The sequence below is a fragment of the Bombus flavifrons genome, chromosome 8 (assembly GCF_040668555.2).
Source record: "Bombus flavifrons isolate JBK064 chromosome 8, iyBomFlav1_principal, whole genome shotgun sequence".
Taxonomy (NCBI): Eukaryota; Metazoa; Arthropoda; class Insecta; order Hymenoptera; family Apidae; genus Bombus; species Bombus flavifrons.
Window position 1 is genome coordinate 8,123,538 of NC_138449.1, and position 20,790 is coordinate 8,144,327.

The 20,790-nt window shown below is 40.2% G+C and overlaps 1 protein-coding gene across 3 annotated transcripts in view; it reads right to left on the reverse strand.

The window, feature by feature from the left end:
• The window catches only part of LOC138182818 (uncharacterized), a 59,844-nt gene that overhangs the window by 10,024 nt on the left and 29,030 nt on the right, over positions 1-20,790 (reverse strand). For 2 of the 3 annotated variants that reach the window (XM_069119071.1, XM_069119073.1), the window contains one exon: positions 2,285-2,523. In XM_069119071.1, the coding sequence (XP_068975172.1) occupies positions 2,285-2,467 (183 nt within the window). In that variant the 5' untranslated portion in view covers positions 2,468-2,523. Of the gene's footprint in view, positions 1-2,284; positions 2,524-20,041; positions 20,419-20,790 lie in introns of those variants that run through there. The other variant, XM_069119070.1, reaches the window with a different exon arrangement.

Below are 20,790 nucleotides of genomic sequence, written 5' to 3' on the forward strand. Positions count from 1 at the left end.
GGAGAACGAAGATAATTCTGTCTTGGTAGAACACGTTTCTACCTAAATGGCACAACCTGCTGTTCAAAGCCGTTCGTTTTCCCAAGAAGGGCCAGAATAAGACAGAGAACGAAGAAGGGGGAGGAGGAGAAGAAGGAGAAAGAGAAAGATCGTTAGCGAACCAAACGATATCGGATTATGCGCTGACTTAGAAAACATCGGTATCGAGTATCGCGGAACGATGATGTAACGGTGACTTTGGTGGAGCCACAGGGCGGAACGAGCCCTATACGTACGAAGAGACACACAAATACCCTTTATGGTCGCACGCGATGAATGCTAATTCTCGCTGTCGTACACTCGCCTCGCGTAGGCAAATATTAGCGGCATAAGCATAGGAATCGGACCTTTCGTCGTTTAGTAATGGACATTCGGCACCAATCGCGCGTTGAATGTTCCTCCAGCTGTATTATAAAACTCGTATTCCATTATAGATTTATAGTTTTGCTGTCAGTGACTTACCAGTGATTATCATTTCGTTCGACGCACTAACAATCTCGCTAAGTATCTATTAGAAGTAATAGTTTGAGTACGCGATATAATCGATATTTTAATTCACGCCACAGTCGTTCAGTGTATGATATGAAGAAACAGGAAGCGCATGTAGAATGGTCAAGGATGAGTCAGGTGAGTCTAAGAATTTGGCGGGCGCGTAAGGACGCGCAGTTATAGAGACCCGGAATCGTGTCGACACGTGTGCATGATGTATAACTAGGGGACCGAGCTTAATCTATCCTAAAAAACGAGAGTAAAGTTTCGCGTGTGTAACCGTACCTTCGATCCTGCGGTTTCCACGTCTCTTCTTTCGGATCGTTTCAGAAGAGAAACCTTGAGCAACGAGAGGCCGAACCCGGTCCGTGATTTATTGTCCTTGGTTAGAGATAATAAGGCACGATCGGGCTGGGAAGATTCTTTCGAAACGAAGGATCTCCGTGCGCGGTCGCACGAATCTATTTTTTTCCCCCAAAGATCGCTTACATGTTTGATGATATACGCAAAAAAACGTGGCCGAGAGCTACCTGCCGGTACACAATACAGTGACAAACAGCGACAATGGTCGTTATATCGGATATGCGACTGAAATCGAACAGTTTTTCTCCCGTTCGAACAATTTTATTTCCGGCGATTATAACTCTGTATTTCCAATGTGCAATTACGAGTAATAAAAATTACGCGTAATACTGGCAATAAGAGAAACGGGGTAATTTTATCCTGACCACTTTCCAATCCATCCTGCAAGAAAACCAATGTTCGAATGTTCGAATACACGACGGAATCGACGACTGTCACCGTCTAATTACGTAACAAGAGCAGGCTATTTTTTAAAATAACCACTTGGTGATTAAAATTTGGTGAGAATATCAGCAAGTGAACAGCGAAAAGAATTACATATTTCAACGAAATCGTTTATCTGATAGTTGCAAGATTAAAATAAGAGAGAGTTTGCTTTTCCACTTTGCCAAACAAGCATCGTTTATATATTTAGTAATTACATTTTTTCTACTTTCAAGTCGATGAATTAAGAATAAGGAAAACGTAATCGACAAATATAGATAATAACTAAGATAGCAAAGAATCATGCTAGAAGAATATAATTCTCGAGCAAATTCGAGAATAATATTCTCCAAAGAGTTAAAATAGATCGTTAACGATAAAACAATTTATAGAATATTAGAGAATAAATTATCCTCGAGTTATTTCTAAGATTTCGTTTTCATTTACACCTATGGCACGCTCCACTTTCATTTTCTCCGTATATGTATTATATGGTTTAATGTATTTGCTTTTCCTCAGATGATAGACATTTTATAATGCTAAAATTCACTAGTATAAAGCATTTATGAAGGAAAACAAAGCGGCGTAATATCGAATTCGAAAGCATATTCTCGAGCGGCTACAAAAGACGATTCGTAAGTCCGAGATCTCTTTCGAAGGTCTGTGCGACTCTACGATCAACGTCCGTACGACCGGAAGTACTGCCATAACTGCCTTCCGCTCGATGTCCCCTTTCCCCGTCCGATCCTCACCAGAAGTCACGTCAGTAATTATTGAACCATTGATGAACTTAATCTTCGTCTCTGATCGGCGATACCGCGCGCGAGTTGGATCGCACCGAAGATATCCCGAAAAATATTCGAGGCATTTCGAAAATGTTTCTCCGAGGGGAACGACGACGAGTATACGCGCGCTCGCGCGCGCTAAACGAAAGAGAAAAGAGGAAGATGAACGTGCAATCTGTACTCACGTAATCATCACGAAAAAGTTCCGCGTGCATCAGTGCTGTTTTCGCTTGAAGGACAACTTGTTGCAGAAGCTGCGAGTCTGTAAGCTGCACCACGTCCAAATCACCGGTAAAATCTTCGGCAGCGAGGCCACAAGGATTCACCCATTTCGGGGGAGAGTTATGTCGTCTACCCTCGAGGGTCATCGTCGGAGCGCTGTGCACCGAGACCACGAGCAGGGTCAGCAAAACACTACCTAACCCTGAAAGTGAAATTGAACAACGAAATGATTACATGATCAACGCGATACAATATTTCTATGAAATAACTATTTTATCGGTCGCTTTTCAGCGATATATTTTGATCGGTAAAGAAAGTAATCGTCCAACTGTGGTCTTAGAGTTGGTTTAAAGGATTACCTAGTAGCAAGTTAGATGTTGAGACTTTTATACGTGTTCATATATATGTATATACCGCGACACGAAGTACATCAGAATCGAATAGAATGAAAACGTCGAAAAAGCAGTTGGGTTAATTTCGTTGGTATCGGTGGCTTATTTCGGTTTCATTGCTCTTATTTCCAATTCATGGATAACTGCCGCGGTACGTTATTAACGGAATTGTCCATGTATTAAGAAGATAAGAACCAGCTCACTGGTTGGTAGTAATCAACGATTTGACGTGAGACTCTTGGGGAGGATGCCCTCGAGAGAAATCATCCTGGAGCTTCCGGCTTGTTTCTTCTACCTTCCCCCCACCCTTCGATGCTGTCTTCGTCGATAGTAAGCGCCTAAATGGTAGATTTCGATCGAGGCCGTCTTATGATCATCCGGCAGTTTCGGGATCACCGCTCGTCGAATTACATCCACGCGAATTCGTCGTCGCATTATTTCACGAGTTACGACCCTTGATGAGGGGCCTGGGATCACGTGCACCGCTACGACGACAAACCATCAGCAGTCGCGTACGCATTCGGAGGATGTATAACCACCGCAGTCTACCGCGTACGAGTTCTCTTCCTTCGTTTAAATATCGTCGTCTTTCTTTCCCGACGCTGACGAGTATGCACGCTTCAAGCGAATATCTTTATATTTGATTTGTAACGCTAGAATCGTTCCGATATCCGCGTATAAACGCCGTCGATCTGTCTAAACAGCGTTATTTGTCAACGAAGTATCAAAGTCCGGTCAACCGTGATACATTAAAATACACCGATCAAATATTATGATAGATCGCCGAGAATATCAACGCAGAGGATTTTTGTCGTTTGTCAAGTTCAACCGTTTCGCTCGACGTTCTATCATTTGTAGTTTCAATTTGTCGCTCGCTCGTTACCTGCCAATTAGCACGATTTTGATGCATCACCGATGCGATTACTTTTCATTCGCGGCGATATTTGCGAATACGCTAAAGACTAGCCGCGAATGAATTGGAAAAACTATCGGCCGGTGTGTAACGGTCGTATCAAGGACTAGAAAATGTAGGTATGTTGTGCGATCGTACGGGCGCTAACGAATTTAATTTTAATGTGCAGCTACGCGTGATGCAACGCGCATGACGGACGCGTTCTCGAGTCGCAAGGAGAAAAATAAGCGGACGAAGAAAGAGAAAGAAGGATACAGCGAAAAGGAGGGAACGAGGAGGAGGGCAGGGAGACACCTCGGACACTTAACGCATATTAATAAGCGGCTCTTAAGTGCGTTTCGCGTCTTAGTGAGAGAGTAATTTGCCGCGGGGAAGTTTGCGCCCTGAAGTAACCATGAAATCCGTGTCGTCGTGTGCACCGTGTCTAACGGTGATATCCTTTCTTCCTACTACATACCTAACATAATCCTCGAATCTCCTTTCGGATGTTAAAAGCCTCGATTCACGTGAACAACGACGGACTCATTCTCGATAATTCGATGGACAGATACGTGTGACAAGAAATTAGAAGACACACGTGTTAACTCTAATCGGACAGATTGGATTGGAATTCTCTGGAAGATAGATACATAGGTCACACATCACGTATTCGCAGACTGTAGCAAGTTCCGATGGAAATCACGTGAATTTGTTTATACGTGCAGTTGCACCGAACTCGATGATAAACACACGCGCATGTTTTTCAGACAATTTCTTTCTGCGTTATGATGCATTTTGAATTGCGACGTATTTTGAATTACGCCGTTATACGAATGCAATACGGCGGAAAACGCCTCGCGCGAATGTTTTTACGCGTTTCGGTGAATTTCAGCGGCAAAACAGCCTCGAAACAGTCAAGTCAGCAGAACAGCGATTAAGACGGTTAAACGGCGCAATTAGGATCTTTGCAGCAGCGTGGAAACGATATCGTCGAGTCTACAATTTTCAGTTAAAACATGCCGAAAGAAATGTGTACATACTTTGGAAAAAGAGTCTGTTGAATAATGCGGCAAGTATTTTTACCGTACAGAAGTTCCCATCGTCGAGGTAAATGATCTCAGCGTCTACGATTATATTTCCTTACTTGTCGTTCGTATACGCATCGTGTACTTTCTCCAGTTTCTTTAATTGCGCCGCGTTTTTACACCGCTGAAAGTTAATTGCCATACGATATGTCCTCCGTGCCGGCCAAATTTGTCCGGAAAGGGAATTACGATGATATGTGCTGTTTCGAGCAAGATCGCATTCTTAAGCCGTAAGAAACTCAAAGAGCCACCTGTGGCTCGTAACGTGCAACCTTGCCAACTGGAATGCATCATCCGATATGCTTCGTTCACAAACTCAGTATGTACAATGTACATATCTCGGTTATCTCGGAGATAAATATTATTTATTTCTTATGTAGACAACCAAAAATTGGTGCAAGTTAACATTTCATAAAGAATAATTTCCTTTGTAATTTTTTAAAATCAATTTACGTTATTAAATTCACGTAGCAATTATAAGAAAGAATTTCAATGATTTGATCGATATCTTTTTTGTTGCTATTTCTTCCTTCATCTAGATCCTACAATTTAATGAAACTTTGAAAATATCGAAGTATCTTATAACAATATGACAAAATCTTTATTTCAAATTATAGAAATTTGTTTTGTACGCTCGATTAGTATAACGGACTTGAGTTTATAATCCTAATACGGCTTTTGTAATTTAACGAGACACTAATTTACTTCATTTACGTTTTTTCGATAACGTTGCATTTACGTAACTTTTACATATTATTTCACTACTTGCTTCTTAATGGGTTAAATGAAGCTTTTAAACGAGCTTCTAGACGAATGACAAATGAACCGGTCTAGTGTTCTTCATCGAATCGCGCGATTTACCGCGGATATTCGGTAGACGGTCATCTAACGGTCGACGTTCGCATCTTTTGTACTTTCGCCCCGTGTGGCCTGGACGATGTAGACGGTACAGCTAGGACCTACCTCAACGACGACGCTCGGCGACGGCGTTCCAACGAAATTCCTGAGAACCCGCGGTTGAATGGAAAAAAGTAAGGCGCGCAAAGCCGGTGGACACCGGTGCAAGCGCATCTCTGCTGTTGGTCGGCAAGAAGATGGTGAAAAATGCGGTAATGACGCACTGTCCTCGCATTGCTCGCGACAATTATACCCCATTACGCCCGTCCCGCCACCCCCTTATCAACCTGATCGTGTTCGTGCCCGGACCGAAGCGCGTTGCGGTAGGTCGCGATGCGCGCCAAGTGTACCTATACGTTCGCCGATTTATTACACGCCCTTTTCCGACTATTCTTGTTCCTTGTTCGCCATTTCTCACTTCAACGTACTTTGACACCGAACAAATTTCGAAATCAGGGCTGAACACTTGGTCTTGATCAATAGAATCTTGTTCCATACACGCTGAATACCTTCAACTCTTATTTTAGTCGAACGTAACCTTCTAGTTGACGAAGATGAAGTAACTCGTACATTGAATATGTCTCTACGTTTTTTCAAATGAACTCTTTACGTGGTAAGAAATCGTTCTGTCTTTAGTCTTGGTATGATAGGTATTCGTTTCAGGAATATTATCAAATACGGTAAAATCTTGCTTCTCCAAACTGATATACGTAATAGACGTTGTTCGGATAATCGAACGTAACTTCTTACGAGAGTTTGAGAATAAATTTCATAGTTTCATTATGCAAACACGCGATTAAATAAATTCCAAAATGAAGGAAAAAATCTCTGCAAAACTTTCCTCTACTTCTTGATTTATGGAATTAATCAGGCTGATTTATAAACGATTCGATTATTGGTATGAACAGAAATAAAAGCTTCTAAAGGGAAGTGTAAAAATTTCTTTCAATTTGTGTTCTAAATTTCCCATTTTCCTTGTAATTCTCAAGTTTTCTATTAGCTAACGATTTAGATCAATCAGCCTTTCGATAATCGAAGTTCTACCGTAATATATATACTATCGACAAGGATTTTACCATTTAGTCATTTTCGTTAAGTTTGTCATTTCTCATGTAATAATACCTGTGCTCAAAAAATATACCGGTTAACGAGTGGAACTGCGTGCTTTAGGGATCTGTTGCACGAAACACGGCAGCAACATGACGCATGAAAATTTTACGAACCGGCGCGCGGCATCAGTCAGGACTCTCCGTAGACTCGCGAGTGTTCAACAGGTGGGTGTGTCGAGCGCGTACGTCGCTCTTCGAATCGATGTCACATTTCTCACCGATTTCGCATCAAATTTGTCATCATGCTTAGTTATATCGCGCTCCACTCTACGTAATTCATCGTTACAGAACAGTTGTAAATGGAAAAGAATACAATCAATATATGCAATCGGATGAATTTCGAAGGAAACAACGAGCAAAGAAGAATCGATAAGAAGGACCGTTACAAGGAGAATGACTAATGCGTTCATCGACTTGTTCAATAGTGACGTCAAACCGCGAGAGAGAATGTCAGTAGGGACAAAGGATCAAGAAAAGACGAAAACATTATATGATCACGTTTACGTGGTAACTGCTACGTTAAAGTTTCAGAACGCGTGTATTATCTCCCACTTTTATGATGCATCTCAAAAGTCGAATTCTGTGACGCGTATCGATATCACATTAACTGTCGTTAATGTCGAGTCGAAGCACATTGCAACAGGTGATTCTTGTACGAACAGAATCTCCTGCAACAGTCTTTACTCCGTATTACAGTCAGCTTGGAGAATATCGGAAATAGTAAGAACAAAGTACGTTTGTGTTCGTTTTATCATGGTGAACGCGTCCTATTAGCGTTGAATGGATAAAAGTAAAAGCGTCGAATGAACGAAGAAGATTTCAGACAACGGGAAAGATGCTGAACGATCATTACGTAAGAAAGTATTGATTTTACGTGAGTCAGCGTCAGGTGTGTTGATGTACATTGCACATTGAACGGACAGAGACATAGAGCGTTAATAAATGACACCTATATAACAATATATGTTTTTTTGCCAACTGTTATTTGTTGTACGTTGACTAGTGTCTACGAGGTGCAATTCAATAGATGAAAGATAAAAAAATATATGTAAATTCAGTCGATACTAGGCTCATAAGTCCACTAGTAGTCAGTTATTAGCTGATTCACTTCATAAAGCAATTAACCGATTTATTTCAATAAATATCAAAGGATAGAGTTTCTAGTGTTATTCTTGAGATAACTGATTAAAGAGCGAAAGAAAAGTTAAAAATATCGTATCAATTACACGTATGATGAGTAAACTGATTTATCTGTTAAGGACGACGACCGCTATACGAGCTGTTAGAGTTATTAATGTAAGAAATATGTAAATTAGTTGTAGAAATGAACGGGGAGTATCTCAAAGTGTACAGATTTAGAGTACACGTGTAGCTGGAAAAAGGACGCAATCTTTACTTACAACAAACATTCGGTCAAGATAAAAAAGAAAAGAATAGTCTAGTTTAGAGCATAAAGTAGAATTTCTTGATTAATTGCTTGATATTCGCTCTTTGACCGTGACCACAAATTTTGTCAGAAATGATATAAAATTCGCAGTGAAACATTTCTTGACGAATTAGTTTGAATATCTGGTGAAAATTCTTCTTTTGCTTGCCTGCCATAAAATGAAACGTACGTCGGGATTTTCATCAATGTCAAATCGTTCTACAAAAATTATTCAGAACCAAAAATTGCCATCTGTCTCAACAGATCGCCTTAAACATTGCGCGTGAATAAAATAGAAAAGATTCGTGCTTGTAAAAAACATTAGCGCTCAAAGTTGCATTTTGACGAGACAGATACGTTAGTTTCGATAAATTTTTAGATCAATATAACATATCAAGTTGCCAATTATGCAGAGAAGAAAGAAAAACATAGAGAAAGAACAGTTACCGCGCACATTTTCTTGGCAATCGTTGGTATCGAAACATCATCGTGTTCAGTAGTAAGTAGTTGGACTTACTCAGCCACGTGGTCGCAGTGACGGATGCGTTGTATCTCGATCGTATCCCTCGATCGTCGTAAAAAGCAGGTACAGGGCACGAATCACACGATAAGTGTCTCTTCTTTTGATCGTTTCTTTTTATTCTCGGAGCGACATTCGCTGCGTAACATGGATTCTTATCCAAAATAGGTTTGTACCATTTAGTGGACGTTGTCATGTTGTTGGACGCAGTAGTGTTGTTTAGACCGTTCGAGGAGGTACGATGGTCAAGAACTCTGTGCGATGTGGTCCTTTGGTCACGAACTAGAATGGCCTCCATTGTCATTTGTCGATCGTAAGCGATCGTCGTATCCTCCTCAACTGTCATATTCGCATAGCACTTGATCACTCTCGTCGCACGCAGGCACTCGCGGTGGCGCGTGGCAGCCAAGGAGCAAGCGAGACGTATCTATCCTCGCGTGTCGCAGCACCGATGTATACCGTACTGGCTGCGTGAAGGCGCGGGTCAGTGGTACCCTGTCATCGAGCGTGTATTTACGTAGTTGACAGATACGAGTCGCATGGAGAATGCACTGTTATTATAATAGATAGCGTCTGTTTTCTACGATGCGGTATCGTTGAGAAAGCAAATAACGAGTTGTTAGAAGACAGGACCTTGATTTAGCCCACGCTCTTGACTAAATCATAGGAGTTGCCGATAGTTCGGGTTATCGGGTGGAACGTGTGATCACACTTGAAAAACTGTCCGCACAGAATCACAAGCCGTTTGGCACTGGTCCCGACACACGCGATGCACTGATTCTTATACGAGGGGGGAAGGGGGTTACGAGAGCTGTCTCAGAAGATGGTAGGAGGAGGGGAGCGGTAGGTGCTTAAGAATGTGGCGGGGAGGTTCGCGTGGAAAGGAAAAAGAATCAGCGGCTCGGTACACCGTTAAGGGTGGTCCGTGCGGTAGCGGTGGTAACAGCGGAGATATTTTCTTTTCTTTCGTTTAGCGTCCCTATTCTCGGTTTTTCCCAGTTGCCTCTTGTTCGTGGGTGATTATCCCTTTCACCGGCTGTCTTCGTTTGATCTCGAGTCTCGGAGATCTTCTTAGATGTTCTTAACCCTCTTTTTGGCGATACCTTCTTAGTTGCACGCCAGTGGGGTAAGGTCGTACCATACCGAATGTCAGGAGGTGACTGAGGTCTTCGTCGCCCTCGTCTGGCTGACTGTATCGAGTGTATCACCTCTCGCCTCTGTCCGAGTTAACCACGGCGCAGAGAAGGTAGGTAGGTAGGTAGGTATAGAAACAGAGAAGGAGAAGCCAGCTATAGGCAGGCGAGCGAGCAGAGGCAGGCTGTTCGTTCGTCGTTATAGTAGGAGTGAACCTGCGTAAGGGAATGGAAGTGGAAGGTGGACTTCTGTCTGTCTGCCTTGCTTGTCGGTAGGTCGTTTCTCTTGTCCGTTCCTTCTCTATCTATTGTATTCTCTTTCGTTCTCTTTCCTCTTTTCCTTCTTCTTCCTCGACCGACGCGACGTCGTTCTTTTCCTCTTTTATCTCGTGCGGCCTGAGTGTATGACTATCAGTGTATGGTAGTGGCCACTCGGTCGACCGGTGCCTATATACGATTGTATAAAGGCACCGAAGCACGTGGCCCACACCCCGCTTTCGGTCAATCCTAAGTACCCCCACTATCATCCTTGCCCTTCCTTGATCACTCGCTTTCTCGTTTCTTTCTCTCTCCTTCTCCTCTCCCTCCCTCCCTCGTCTCTCTCGCACTCCTCTCTCATTACTTCTTGCTTCTTTTCTATTCTTCTTTCTTCCCCCGGCCTTCTTTTCCTTTTGCTCCTCCGCCTCCTCCGCGCTCTACCGCCTCCTGCCTCCGATCGCATCCCTCCCCTTTACTTCACGCTCACCACTACCGCCTCTCCCACCACGTGACACTCGTGGGTCAGGACTCCACGACTCATTCATAACTCCCCGCGAGCGACCAACTATCCCCACTAAACACCTTCCATCGGTTTACCCCCACTTTTCACATCGTAGAAGCCGGGCATCTAAACGAACCGATCTCGTCTTCGCCTCACGATCAGCTTGCTGGAAGCTCGATGCTACACCGGCACGTTCCGCGGCTCCTCTAACCGCGCCACTCACAGGTGCACCGTGATACCATCTGCCACAGATCATTGGACATCGTCCTTCAAACGGATGCTGCATTTTTATTTTCCTCCTTTCCAACAATCGAATTTGTCTTCTACCGATCCGAAATCCGTAAGATTATCGTTAATTTCCCATATTTGTTTAACACTCTTTATATACTGCTCTTTATAGTCTCTTAGACGTAAATATGAAATCTTTTCAACGAGATTTTTTCATTTTAATGTTTTGTCAGATTGATTTCTTCGTTAGTTTGAACCTACTCCTTCGTTATTACGTAATTTTTGCATTTCGCGAAAGAAAGTAGATAGATCGAATCTTCCTTCTCCTCTCATTTGTCAACATGTTAACGAACGATTGTAAATTTCGCCAAGCGTGCAAACGTCTAAAAGGCAGAGGTAGTTACGCGGTTTTACATCCTACGCCTGGTTGATCCTCAGGACAGACATCGGTGGTATGTCGTCTAGAGAAGGCTAGGTCCTCACAGCTGCAAGAACGTTCCGTCGTTGGCACGCGAGCGCTTTTTCCGTACTCGGAACAGAAGACACGTCGTTAGTTGGTTCGTTTCCTCCATAAGAATCAGCGGTGCATTAATGTTTTTATAAATAAATCCGTTTCTGAGAGCAAGTTTTCCGTGGCAGGGGGCATCCCACAGGTGAACGTGTGCGTCATTAGCGGTGTTGTACGCGTGATTCTGTTAATTACCGTGGTCGTTGGTAATCCGAGGCATGTCGCCACCGCGTCGAGACTTTTGCATGTAGCATCCATTACGCAAAGACGAACGTTCGGCCTCTCGAACATGCAATTAATAAGCGAGAACCGTGGCTCGTGACTTTTGACTACGTCAGAGTAAGCGTACTCGCGTGTAAGTGTGTACGCGGTTATGCACGGTAAGCATGTTTCCGTAGACATAACACCGTGGAACAACGCTAATAATAGAGAAGATGACGATAATAGTAATAATTACAGCATCTCGATGCCCGCGCAACAACATGGATTAATTGCCGTTGAGATTCTAATGATAACGAACGTATCGAGCAAAATGTTCGATGAACATGGCAATGACAATGAGCGCTTTACGTCGATTCTTTTAGCGGAGTATCTTACCCTCTCGCGATGCTAGATCCAACTTATCATAACTGAATGACTCATTTGCATAGTTATACGTCTGCTTATCTATTATTAACGTGTTCTATGTATGAACGTTCGTGATAATACAGGTTTTTCTTGATTCAGCCTTCTCAAAGGAATTCGTAATCGATCATCACTCATCTCGTCGCAATATCGAAGCCAGAATACAATAGATGTTTCACACATTTATAGATACTATAATAGCAACATTGTCGAGATTTCTATATGCGTTTTTATCTGTTAACCGAGTAATTTATTAATTAAAAATTTCTATAATTATTGAATGTTAATAGAGAGATATTAATTCCAGCCTTTGCAAATACAAATACATAAAATGATAAAAAACATTTCTGTAAATAAGAAGATGAATATAACCAAAAAATTATTATTAGAATTTGTAACGGGTTAATGTATCAAAGAAACGATAATATCTAGTTTGCGATTTTATCTACGATTTATCTAATATCTTCTTTTTCTTCCTTTCTACGCGGACGCTCTTTTTCGTTTGACATGTTTGAGAACATAATTGTTATCGATGTGGATGTCGTTAAATCTCAGATCAATTAGTTGCATGTTCACCTAACCGTGTACTCATCTCGCGTGTGCGATCGGCCCACCTCGATAATAAACCTTCCCCTTCTGAAAGTTACCCTGTGTCCTCTTTTTCCTCTCACTTGAAATCAGTGATCACGTTTCCTTTCGCCGAGTCTTCCTTACTCGTATCTCGTAATCGTAATTCTGCGTGAAACCCCCATTAGATCGAAGGGAGGAATGAGCAGCAGGTTCGTTAGCGTTATGACGAACGCTACTATTTCCGAAAAGGAGCGAACGATCTTTAACGGTAGGACAAAGGCGTTTAAGTCAAAAGACGATGACATCTATTTCGCAGACTTTTTTTCGGAAGCTTCTCCAGTAGCATAAACATGTCATTCACTTCTCAGTAATGAGTTAATAAATTCGTGTTAATTGTGTGATTTTAATAAGTCATTGTGTAATCGGTGTCTAAGTATCGAGAATTTCATATGAGACAGTGATCTTTTTATTTATAGTAAGATCCTTTGTTTTAAGATTCTTAGTAAGTACATCGATAAACAAAAGCATATCGACGTGGCTCCGTTCAACTGTCTTTCATCTCGAGACTATCAATAGAGGTGTAAATAAAAATTTTCAGAATATTAGTTACTCACGTTTTATAGCCTAATAGATATAATAAATATTGTTATACGTCTGTGTACAATTTTATAACCCAATATAAACAGTAATATGATGTCTATAATTCATTTTACTTTTCATTTTAACGTTGCCCTTTTTAAATTTTTAAATTTCCCTATTCGCACAACGCAGGTGTAGGTAGTTTAAACTATTATAACAGTTAATACTGAATTGACGTACGTGTTATAGTACAAGAATCGATAGAGAAAGGATTTCTAGATGACTAAGCGATTTCTATTACACTCGCTTTAGAAATCACGTTACGAGTGAGAACGATCGGGCTAACGATTTGTAGGTTATGGTGCCACTGATTATACCACGTAACAACGCAACTATTTTTTTTATTACGTGTGTGACGTCACAGGAGATCAAAAATCTCGTGAAGCACGTATTTTACGGTAAAAATAGAAGCGATCTTGAAAGTAGAAGGGACAAATTTCGAATCAAGGCCAACCTCTCCTCCCGTGCCTTTCTTCTACTTTCGCCGCTATTGGTTTATGGTATAAACTGGTTAACGGGATGACGTGCGAGTTTTCGCAATGATTACGGCGGTCTCGCCAATAGTTGCGAAATGATTTCGCGCCTACGAAAGCAGACGTCTACGCTGTCTACGTCACGTTAATTTTCGGGGTCAAGTGCATAAGAAACGCTGTTCGAAGAATACGTCGTGTATGACTACGCATGTGTATCCCGATACATTAGAATACTCTGTTATATAATAAAAAGATAGCCATCCTAGTTAGTATTACATCTGAACCATACGAATTGAACCATTGAAGAAATTAAGACAGGATAAATGAAACTTATTTATGTTATGAGAATTGGAGGTGTATTGAATATCAATTTTTTAAATGTTTATGTACCACATTATCTTTCTATACCGTTATATTATATTTTTTAATAGTTAACGTTTACGAACAATTTAAACAAAATGATCTTGACGATTGTAGAATCCTGTTATAACAATTTGCAATAGCGCTCAATTTAAAACTGTTCCTTTCCATCCATAATGAATAAATCAAATTTAGTACATTATTGTTCCCATAACGTCTCATCCCTTATTTTATATTACCTTTATATCCAATTTCTTTAAATATATTTCCCATTATACACCCCAAAGAAGTTATAAAGCATCTGGATATGTAAAAACAAAATTATGCTTAATTGATAATAATAGGAAGGTTTATAGAATTCCGTTATTCGATTATTGCGAGAAATCTGTTATTGTTTTTATGTAATGTAAGCAACCCCATTCAATCAAAACTCATTATGTCATGTCATAAAAGGGATGAATGTTAGCCGTGTAATTAAGTACATAATTCAATCATTCGATCCGACAATCGTCCAGTCCCTTCTACCATTGCTCAACTCTTGTAGGATTATGCAGGTCGTCTGCTGGGGAAGTACGCGTGCCAATTCGAACCGTTGTTAATACCTTCTCCTGGAAGTCGCGTCTTGACTGTCGTGTGCGTACTCGTACATACATCATGATTCAATCGTTCACGGCCTCGATAACGCTCGGTATTTCAGCTCGGCCCTTGCCGCTCTACGAATTCACACCGTATCTAAAATTCTCAGGTGGACCACGATAATTTTCTATATGATAATTTTATAAGTATGCAACGACGATACGTGACTATATGTTTGTTTAACGGAACTATAAATGCGATCACGCGGAGTTCGTCGTTATCGAGAACACGTATCATATGCTTTTAAGCTTTCGCGATCACGTTGTTTTAGGTTCTTGAAGGATTGACAAGACAACCTTCATTGGAAGTAAATGCAAGATTAAGACGAATACAGGATGTCCTAGCTTTTTCTATGATAGACAAACATCATCAGAATGTTTTATTGGTACAAAGGAGGAAAAGATGTAAACGCAAGTTTAAAGTTTATTAGAAAGTTAGAAGAAAATCACCTGATTCCAAATTGCCTGAAATACAACGTGAAGTGGAAAAATAATTTAAACATGGAAAAACTGATGAGCAAGTTTATCGTGTAAATTGTACTCTTCGGGTAATAAAACTGTGTATTTGTAATGGTCGGCATCGTTTATTGGCGTTCTGATCAGAATCTGATTAACATCTTCCACGATTAATAATAAACAGGTGTGAGCTTCGTCAGTGACACATTCTGCGAGGAGTTGCAATTTAATTTAAACAGTAAGGTGTACGTGACCGTCCTCACGAGATTTTTCAGTAGGTTCGCGAGCAATCTTGAATTACGTACTACGTATACACATGATTCTTGTTATGTATACATAATATAAGTTATCACATCAGAATCATGACTCCCGATGATAACGGGAAAACGTAGCTGCACACGGCATGAACATTGTAGAAGAAACGTAGAAGTACGCGTTTAGCGCAAATACCGCGTTACAAAGCTAATAGAAAATCTTGAATTTTCATTATTTGCCTCTTTTAAGTACATTGAATTATCTCTAGAAATATAGATATAAACGGTGTCCTACTCATGAAATTTTAATAATCACTTTTAGTCGAATTTATTATTAGTTTGTACGTGCAGTTTTCTTCAGCTTTTTCTCAATTACTTGTCCCAACCTTTTTGAACATCAATTACTTGAATCTAACTTCTTACGCAAAACTTTGTTCAAGTTCCTTTGTACCTTATAAAACGTGTTGAATCAAACTATTCAGATTCAAGAATTTCTCTTTGCACATCGAATGTGAATAGATTATTTAAAAATCTTTTGGTATCAATTTTATTTACATACGAATATAATACAAGCTAGTATAACACTTAATTTATCCCGATTTACTTAGTTGCACTTACAACTTTATTTCAAATACGCCACATTAATTTTTTGTTCCGACTTCCGAGTAATTAGTATCATTTCTTCCTTGACTTACAATAGAAAAACTGACCTTACTGCAACATACTCGCCAAACAAGTCGTGCCACATATTCCTGCTGCTCGTAATAATAACACAAGCATATCCGATCGAAGGTATTACAATAAATCTCACGAGACGAATCACTTTTTATACTAAAATTAGCAACTACGTAATACATATTTTACAAATCTGTCTGTCATCGTCGCTGTGAGAAATTAGTCGTGTGCGTCACACGTGGACATCTAGTTTGATTATTTGCATGCAGGATTTTGTTTCCGGTTCAAATACGTTACACTGAGTTTAAGTGGTGACTAGACGTTACCCAGAAAACGTACGCGTTCCTCGTGGCGCTTGGCCAAAACATAAAAAAAAAAAGGACAAGCGAAAAGAAGCCGCAGGAACGAGAGCAGCGCGGTTCGAGCCGGTTGATTAGTGAGTCAACATGGATTATTGTTTCGCAGGAAATACGAGTGTTTTTCCGAAAATAAGCAGTGGAAGCTGACATAAGCAATCGGTGCGTGACGAATTCATCTTCTGCTAACATTTGCCACGAACCACGCTCATGGTGTATGTTAGCTATGCAAATTAGCCTAATTTGGTATCACGCTGTTACGCGAGTAGTCACACATTATCGCGTAATGTCCTGTCATCATAACCGATAATCGCTTCGATAGAAATGAAAGAGAATAGTCGGAATCATGCATTCTGACCATCGACTGTTAAATGAAACATTACGTCGATATAATGGATTCGTTCGTTAGTTCGTTCGACGATCGTTATAAAATAATATTGAAAAACGATGCGAGAGAAGAATACGTTCGCGTGTACCTCTTCTTGCGAAGAACATCTTTTCTAAATATAGTAAATGACATGTTCGTTGACAAGCAATGAACATCGGTGCATTTAACGTTACATCTTTGAGCATCTTTAGCGCATTCGTACTCCTGTTTGTCCTCCCCATACTTACGTTTGCATAATGTTGTTAATTTTACATCCTTTTAGCTTATTTCGTTTTTTCCTTTTTTAACGTATAGTCGAGTCTAATACGTTATGCCGAAGTAATGCTGCTATGAGTACGAATAACGAACGTAAGTAAAGATTCCTTTGGTCTTTCAATATTATATCGAACACTTCGCTTCAATACTCTCAATATTAAGTGCATTCTGTACATTTGTGTACAATTCAATTTCTCACAAATATGGAATCGAACTTTGTTTGCATATGGCATTTCTTCTGAACTTCTTTATAAATGTTAATATTAAACAAGAGCCAAAGCTTTCAAGCAAAAACACAGCGATTTCTTCCTTCTGAATTTTCTATTCGCTCGTCCAATAATGCATCGTCTCGTTAATCTACGTTCTAATAATTCATGTTCCACTGCATCGTTATAATTCGAAATATCTATGTATAAAATATTTAAACACACATTATAGATCATCGGTATAATTCTATTGTTAAGTTACCGCCATTATTTCAAACTCAACGAATAAGTACAAACATCTATTGTTACATGTATAAGGAGAACTAATTCGACCGAGTGACGGCATTCGAGAGCGAAGTTCGTTGGACCCTCCGGCTCGGAACATCCCGATGACAGAAGCCGCGTACTTTGGATCTCGCTTCTTCAACCGGTCAGGTTTTCGCGCTCGGTATTACGCGAGCGAATTCGAGGCGCGTACCGACGCGTTGCCCAGAAAAACGACGTTTAACTGGTCCAAGTGGAAAAGGCGGGAGCAATTTTTCGAAAGAGGCAATTATCGATTCGTGTGGTCCTCGTGATCGCGGCCGCTGCAAGAAGCGGATAGAGACATCGGCCACATTCCAGGGATACGAAAGGCACGCCGGGAACCCAATAGGGACCTGCACGTTTTCTCTCTTTCTTTATCTCGCTCTTTCTGTGACCGTCTTGCTGTCCGTTTTGCCCTTTCTGCTTAACATTTCGGCCGCACAAGGACCACCCAGAACCACTCTCGTTGCCTGGCGCAATATTCAATACCCGAGGTATACCGGCCGCATGAAACCCAAAGAAACAGATAGCGGGTCAATCGCAAACGCGATTCTGCTCCCAAACCATTCCTGCCACTTTACCATTCCTGAACGTTTCTTTGTTGCTCAGTGATCACATATCAGTAGAAAATTTCACGCGATTACGGTATTCAGATAGATTTTGTTATTAACTTTGTCTATCGGTGCATGAACTTCAATAGTCACGCGTAACGCTAATGCTATGCTTAATTGTACAACATGTTTATGATTTATATGCAACGATATCGTCTACAGCTTAATTACGTATAGTAGTATTCACTGTAATACCTCCAGTGAACATTCATATGTTAATATGTTTATTAATGTTCATCGCTTGGCAGAGATATGATTTAATTAAATTCAAATGCCTTGGATAAAAAAACATTTTTTTTTAGGATTTGATGCCTTCATTGATGAACGAATTATAGAACATTTGCAATGAATTTCTTATTAAATCTTGTTAACTTATTGAGCAACGGAGTATTATATGGGACAGAGAATACGACCGATAAGAATAAAGGAATCAGTACAAAGAATATTAAAAAGTGCATTCCAGGTCAAGTATAATACCATAACAGGTTTACACTGGTAAAGTAGTGGCCAACTACTTGAAGACAGGTAACATGACTAATTTGGACGAAGTTGAACGGAAGCGCAGGTCAGAGTGTATTAGATTGAAACGAAATAAAATCGCTTACCGGTGCGATGGAGAGAGGTCAGCATCGAGGCAGCGGTGATTTAAGAATTTTCTGGGCCGTGAAATCAGCGTTCATTTATCGGTGTGTTCGTGTCAGCGAATGTTTTTTGCGACGCACCGAGAAATTACTTGCCATATGGATGGCCGCGTGACATAAAACGTCTCCGAGATTAATTCACATTCGAAAGGATCGATAATTTTTTGTGGATACAACGGTCGCGGAGAATTGGAAGGATAGTAAATTGACGAAGCTGGCTCGCGCACGCATTTCAATGAAAACACGACGACGCCAAAGGAGGTAAACAAAAGACAGTGACAGTTCGCTGGGAATGAATACGTAGAATCACATTGTTTTCGTATTAAAATATGTATCTCGTAATTTCGTTAGAATCTTCCAATTTTATACAAATCTTGTTTCGACGATTCTATTGGAACGACTAGACTCTTTTTCTACATCGTACGACTTAATTTTCTTGCTGATGCGTACATACCATAATGAGAAGTCGCAATTGGAAAAAAATTAATGCGTTGTTAACCTATCACAAGTGATTAGCGTCTTTGTGTTTTTACACACAGACGTTCTTGACCGACCATGAGAATACTTGTATTTACACATGCGTTTATGCACATATGCAATTATGAAAGTACAAATTTATGTATGCTGTCATTATAGTGTTTATTACTTTAGATAGTTTTTGCTTAATTTTGATAATACTTATTTTCCTTTCAAGTCTTTGTAGACAAACAGAGTCGCGTTTATGTGTCCAAGCTTAATTTTTTAATTTCATTCTAGATTTAAAAAGAAATTTAGGAAAATCCCGGGATGCTTATAATTATTATTATTACAACATTATACAATTATACAGATCGTTAAATCAATCGTTTGAAACGTACCTCGATAAAAGTGAAAGATCGAAGAAAATCAAGAGTGTAAGAAGTAAATTATACGTTATAACTAATCTCAATTTTACAATAAATTATTTTTGTAATGATTATGTGTCTTTGCTTATTCATTAATTTCAATTAAGCCAAATTGGCTTTAATACCGATCAAACTTTATCTATTTTATTCTCTTGAATGTACGTAAACGTCTGTAATGTTTACTGTATACATACAGAGACAATACAAATATACATAAAATTACTTTCGATCGACACATTTTTTCACCAGACAGTTTCTCATTGTTCGATGTTTATATTTCGTTGAAATTAATTAATTGCAGATTCGACGGAAACAGATATATCATTTCGTTTTTGCCGCAACCTCCAACCATCGATATTTCCACCTGAACACGTACGTAAGGTAATCTCTCGGCATGTTTAAGGTAGAAAGAATGGTCATCGTTTAGTAAGACTTACAGGTGGCATTCCACGATACATTGCAGCGTAGATCCTCAGGCGACGAGTCCCACGCCATGGAACATTCACGTCGCGATCACGTTCGAGCATTTCACCCGACGTACGTTATCCGACCGTGAATGTCGTTTGTACGATCGCACGTTCTAACACGCACTGCCGCGTCTTTTCTCGCGGCACGAGCCGATCAGCTGAGCCAACCATTGGAAAATCGTACTCCTCGCGAATACCGACAACCTTTATGCCACTACGCCCTTCTATAGTAATATATAACACGTGGCTAATTTTCCCACGATATAGCCTCTAGCCGATCCTTTTACCGAAATCGACATAAATCTGAATGGCTTCGATGTTGATCATATACCGGCAGGAATTCGTCTGAATGTTTGTAAATCGCAGATTAACACGTTCACTGTTGATGGAATTTTCATTGCCCACCGCGATATATGCTGACGTGTGCTATACATATTCACAGATATGTAGACGTTTACATACGTATTTTACACTAATTAACACGAAAACTTTTTTCAAATGTCGTGATTTTTAACTCATCCGCGAAGTTAAACATTTTGAACAACTTATACCATTTATTTCTTGAATGAAAAAAGGTCGACGTAATACACGAATCGTAAAAATGCACGGAGTTTTGAATTTGACAATGAGATGTAAATACACGATGAAGAAGATGTAAATTAATACAACGATTCAATACGTCTGTGACAAAGAATATGTTTTATCAATGTGTCTGTACT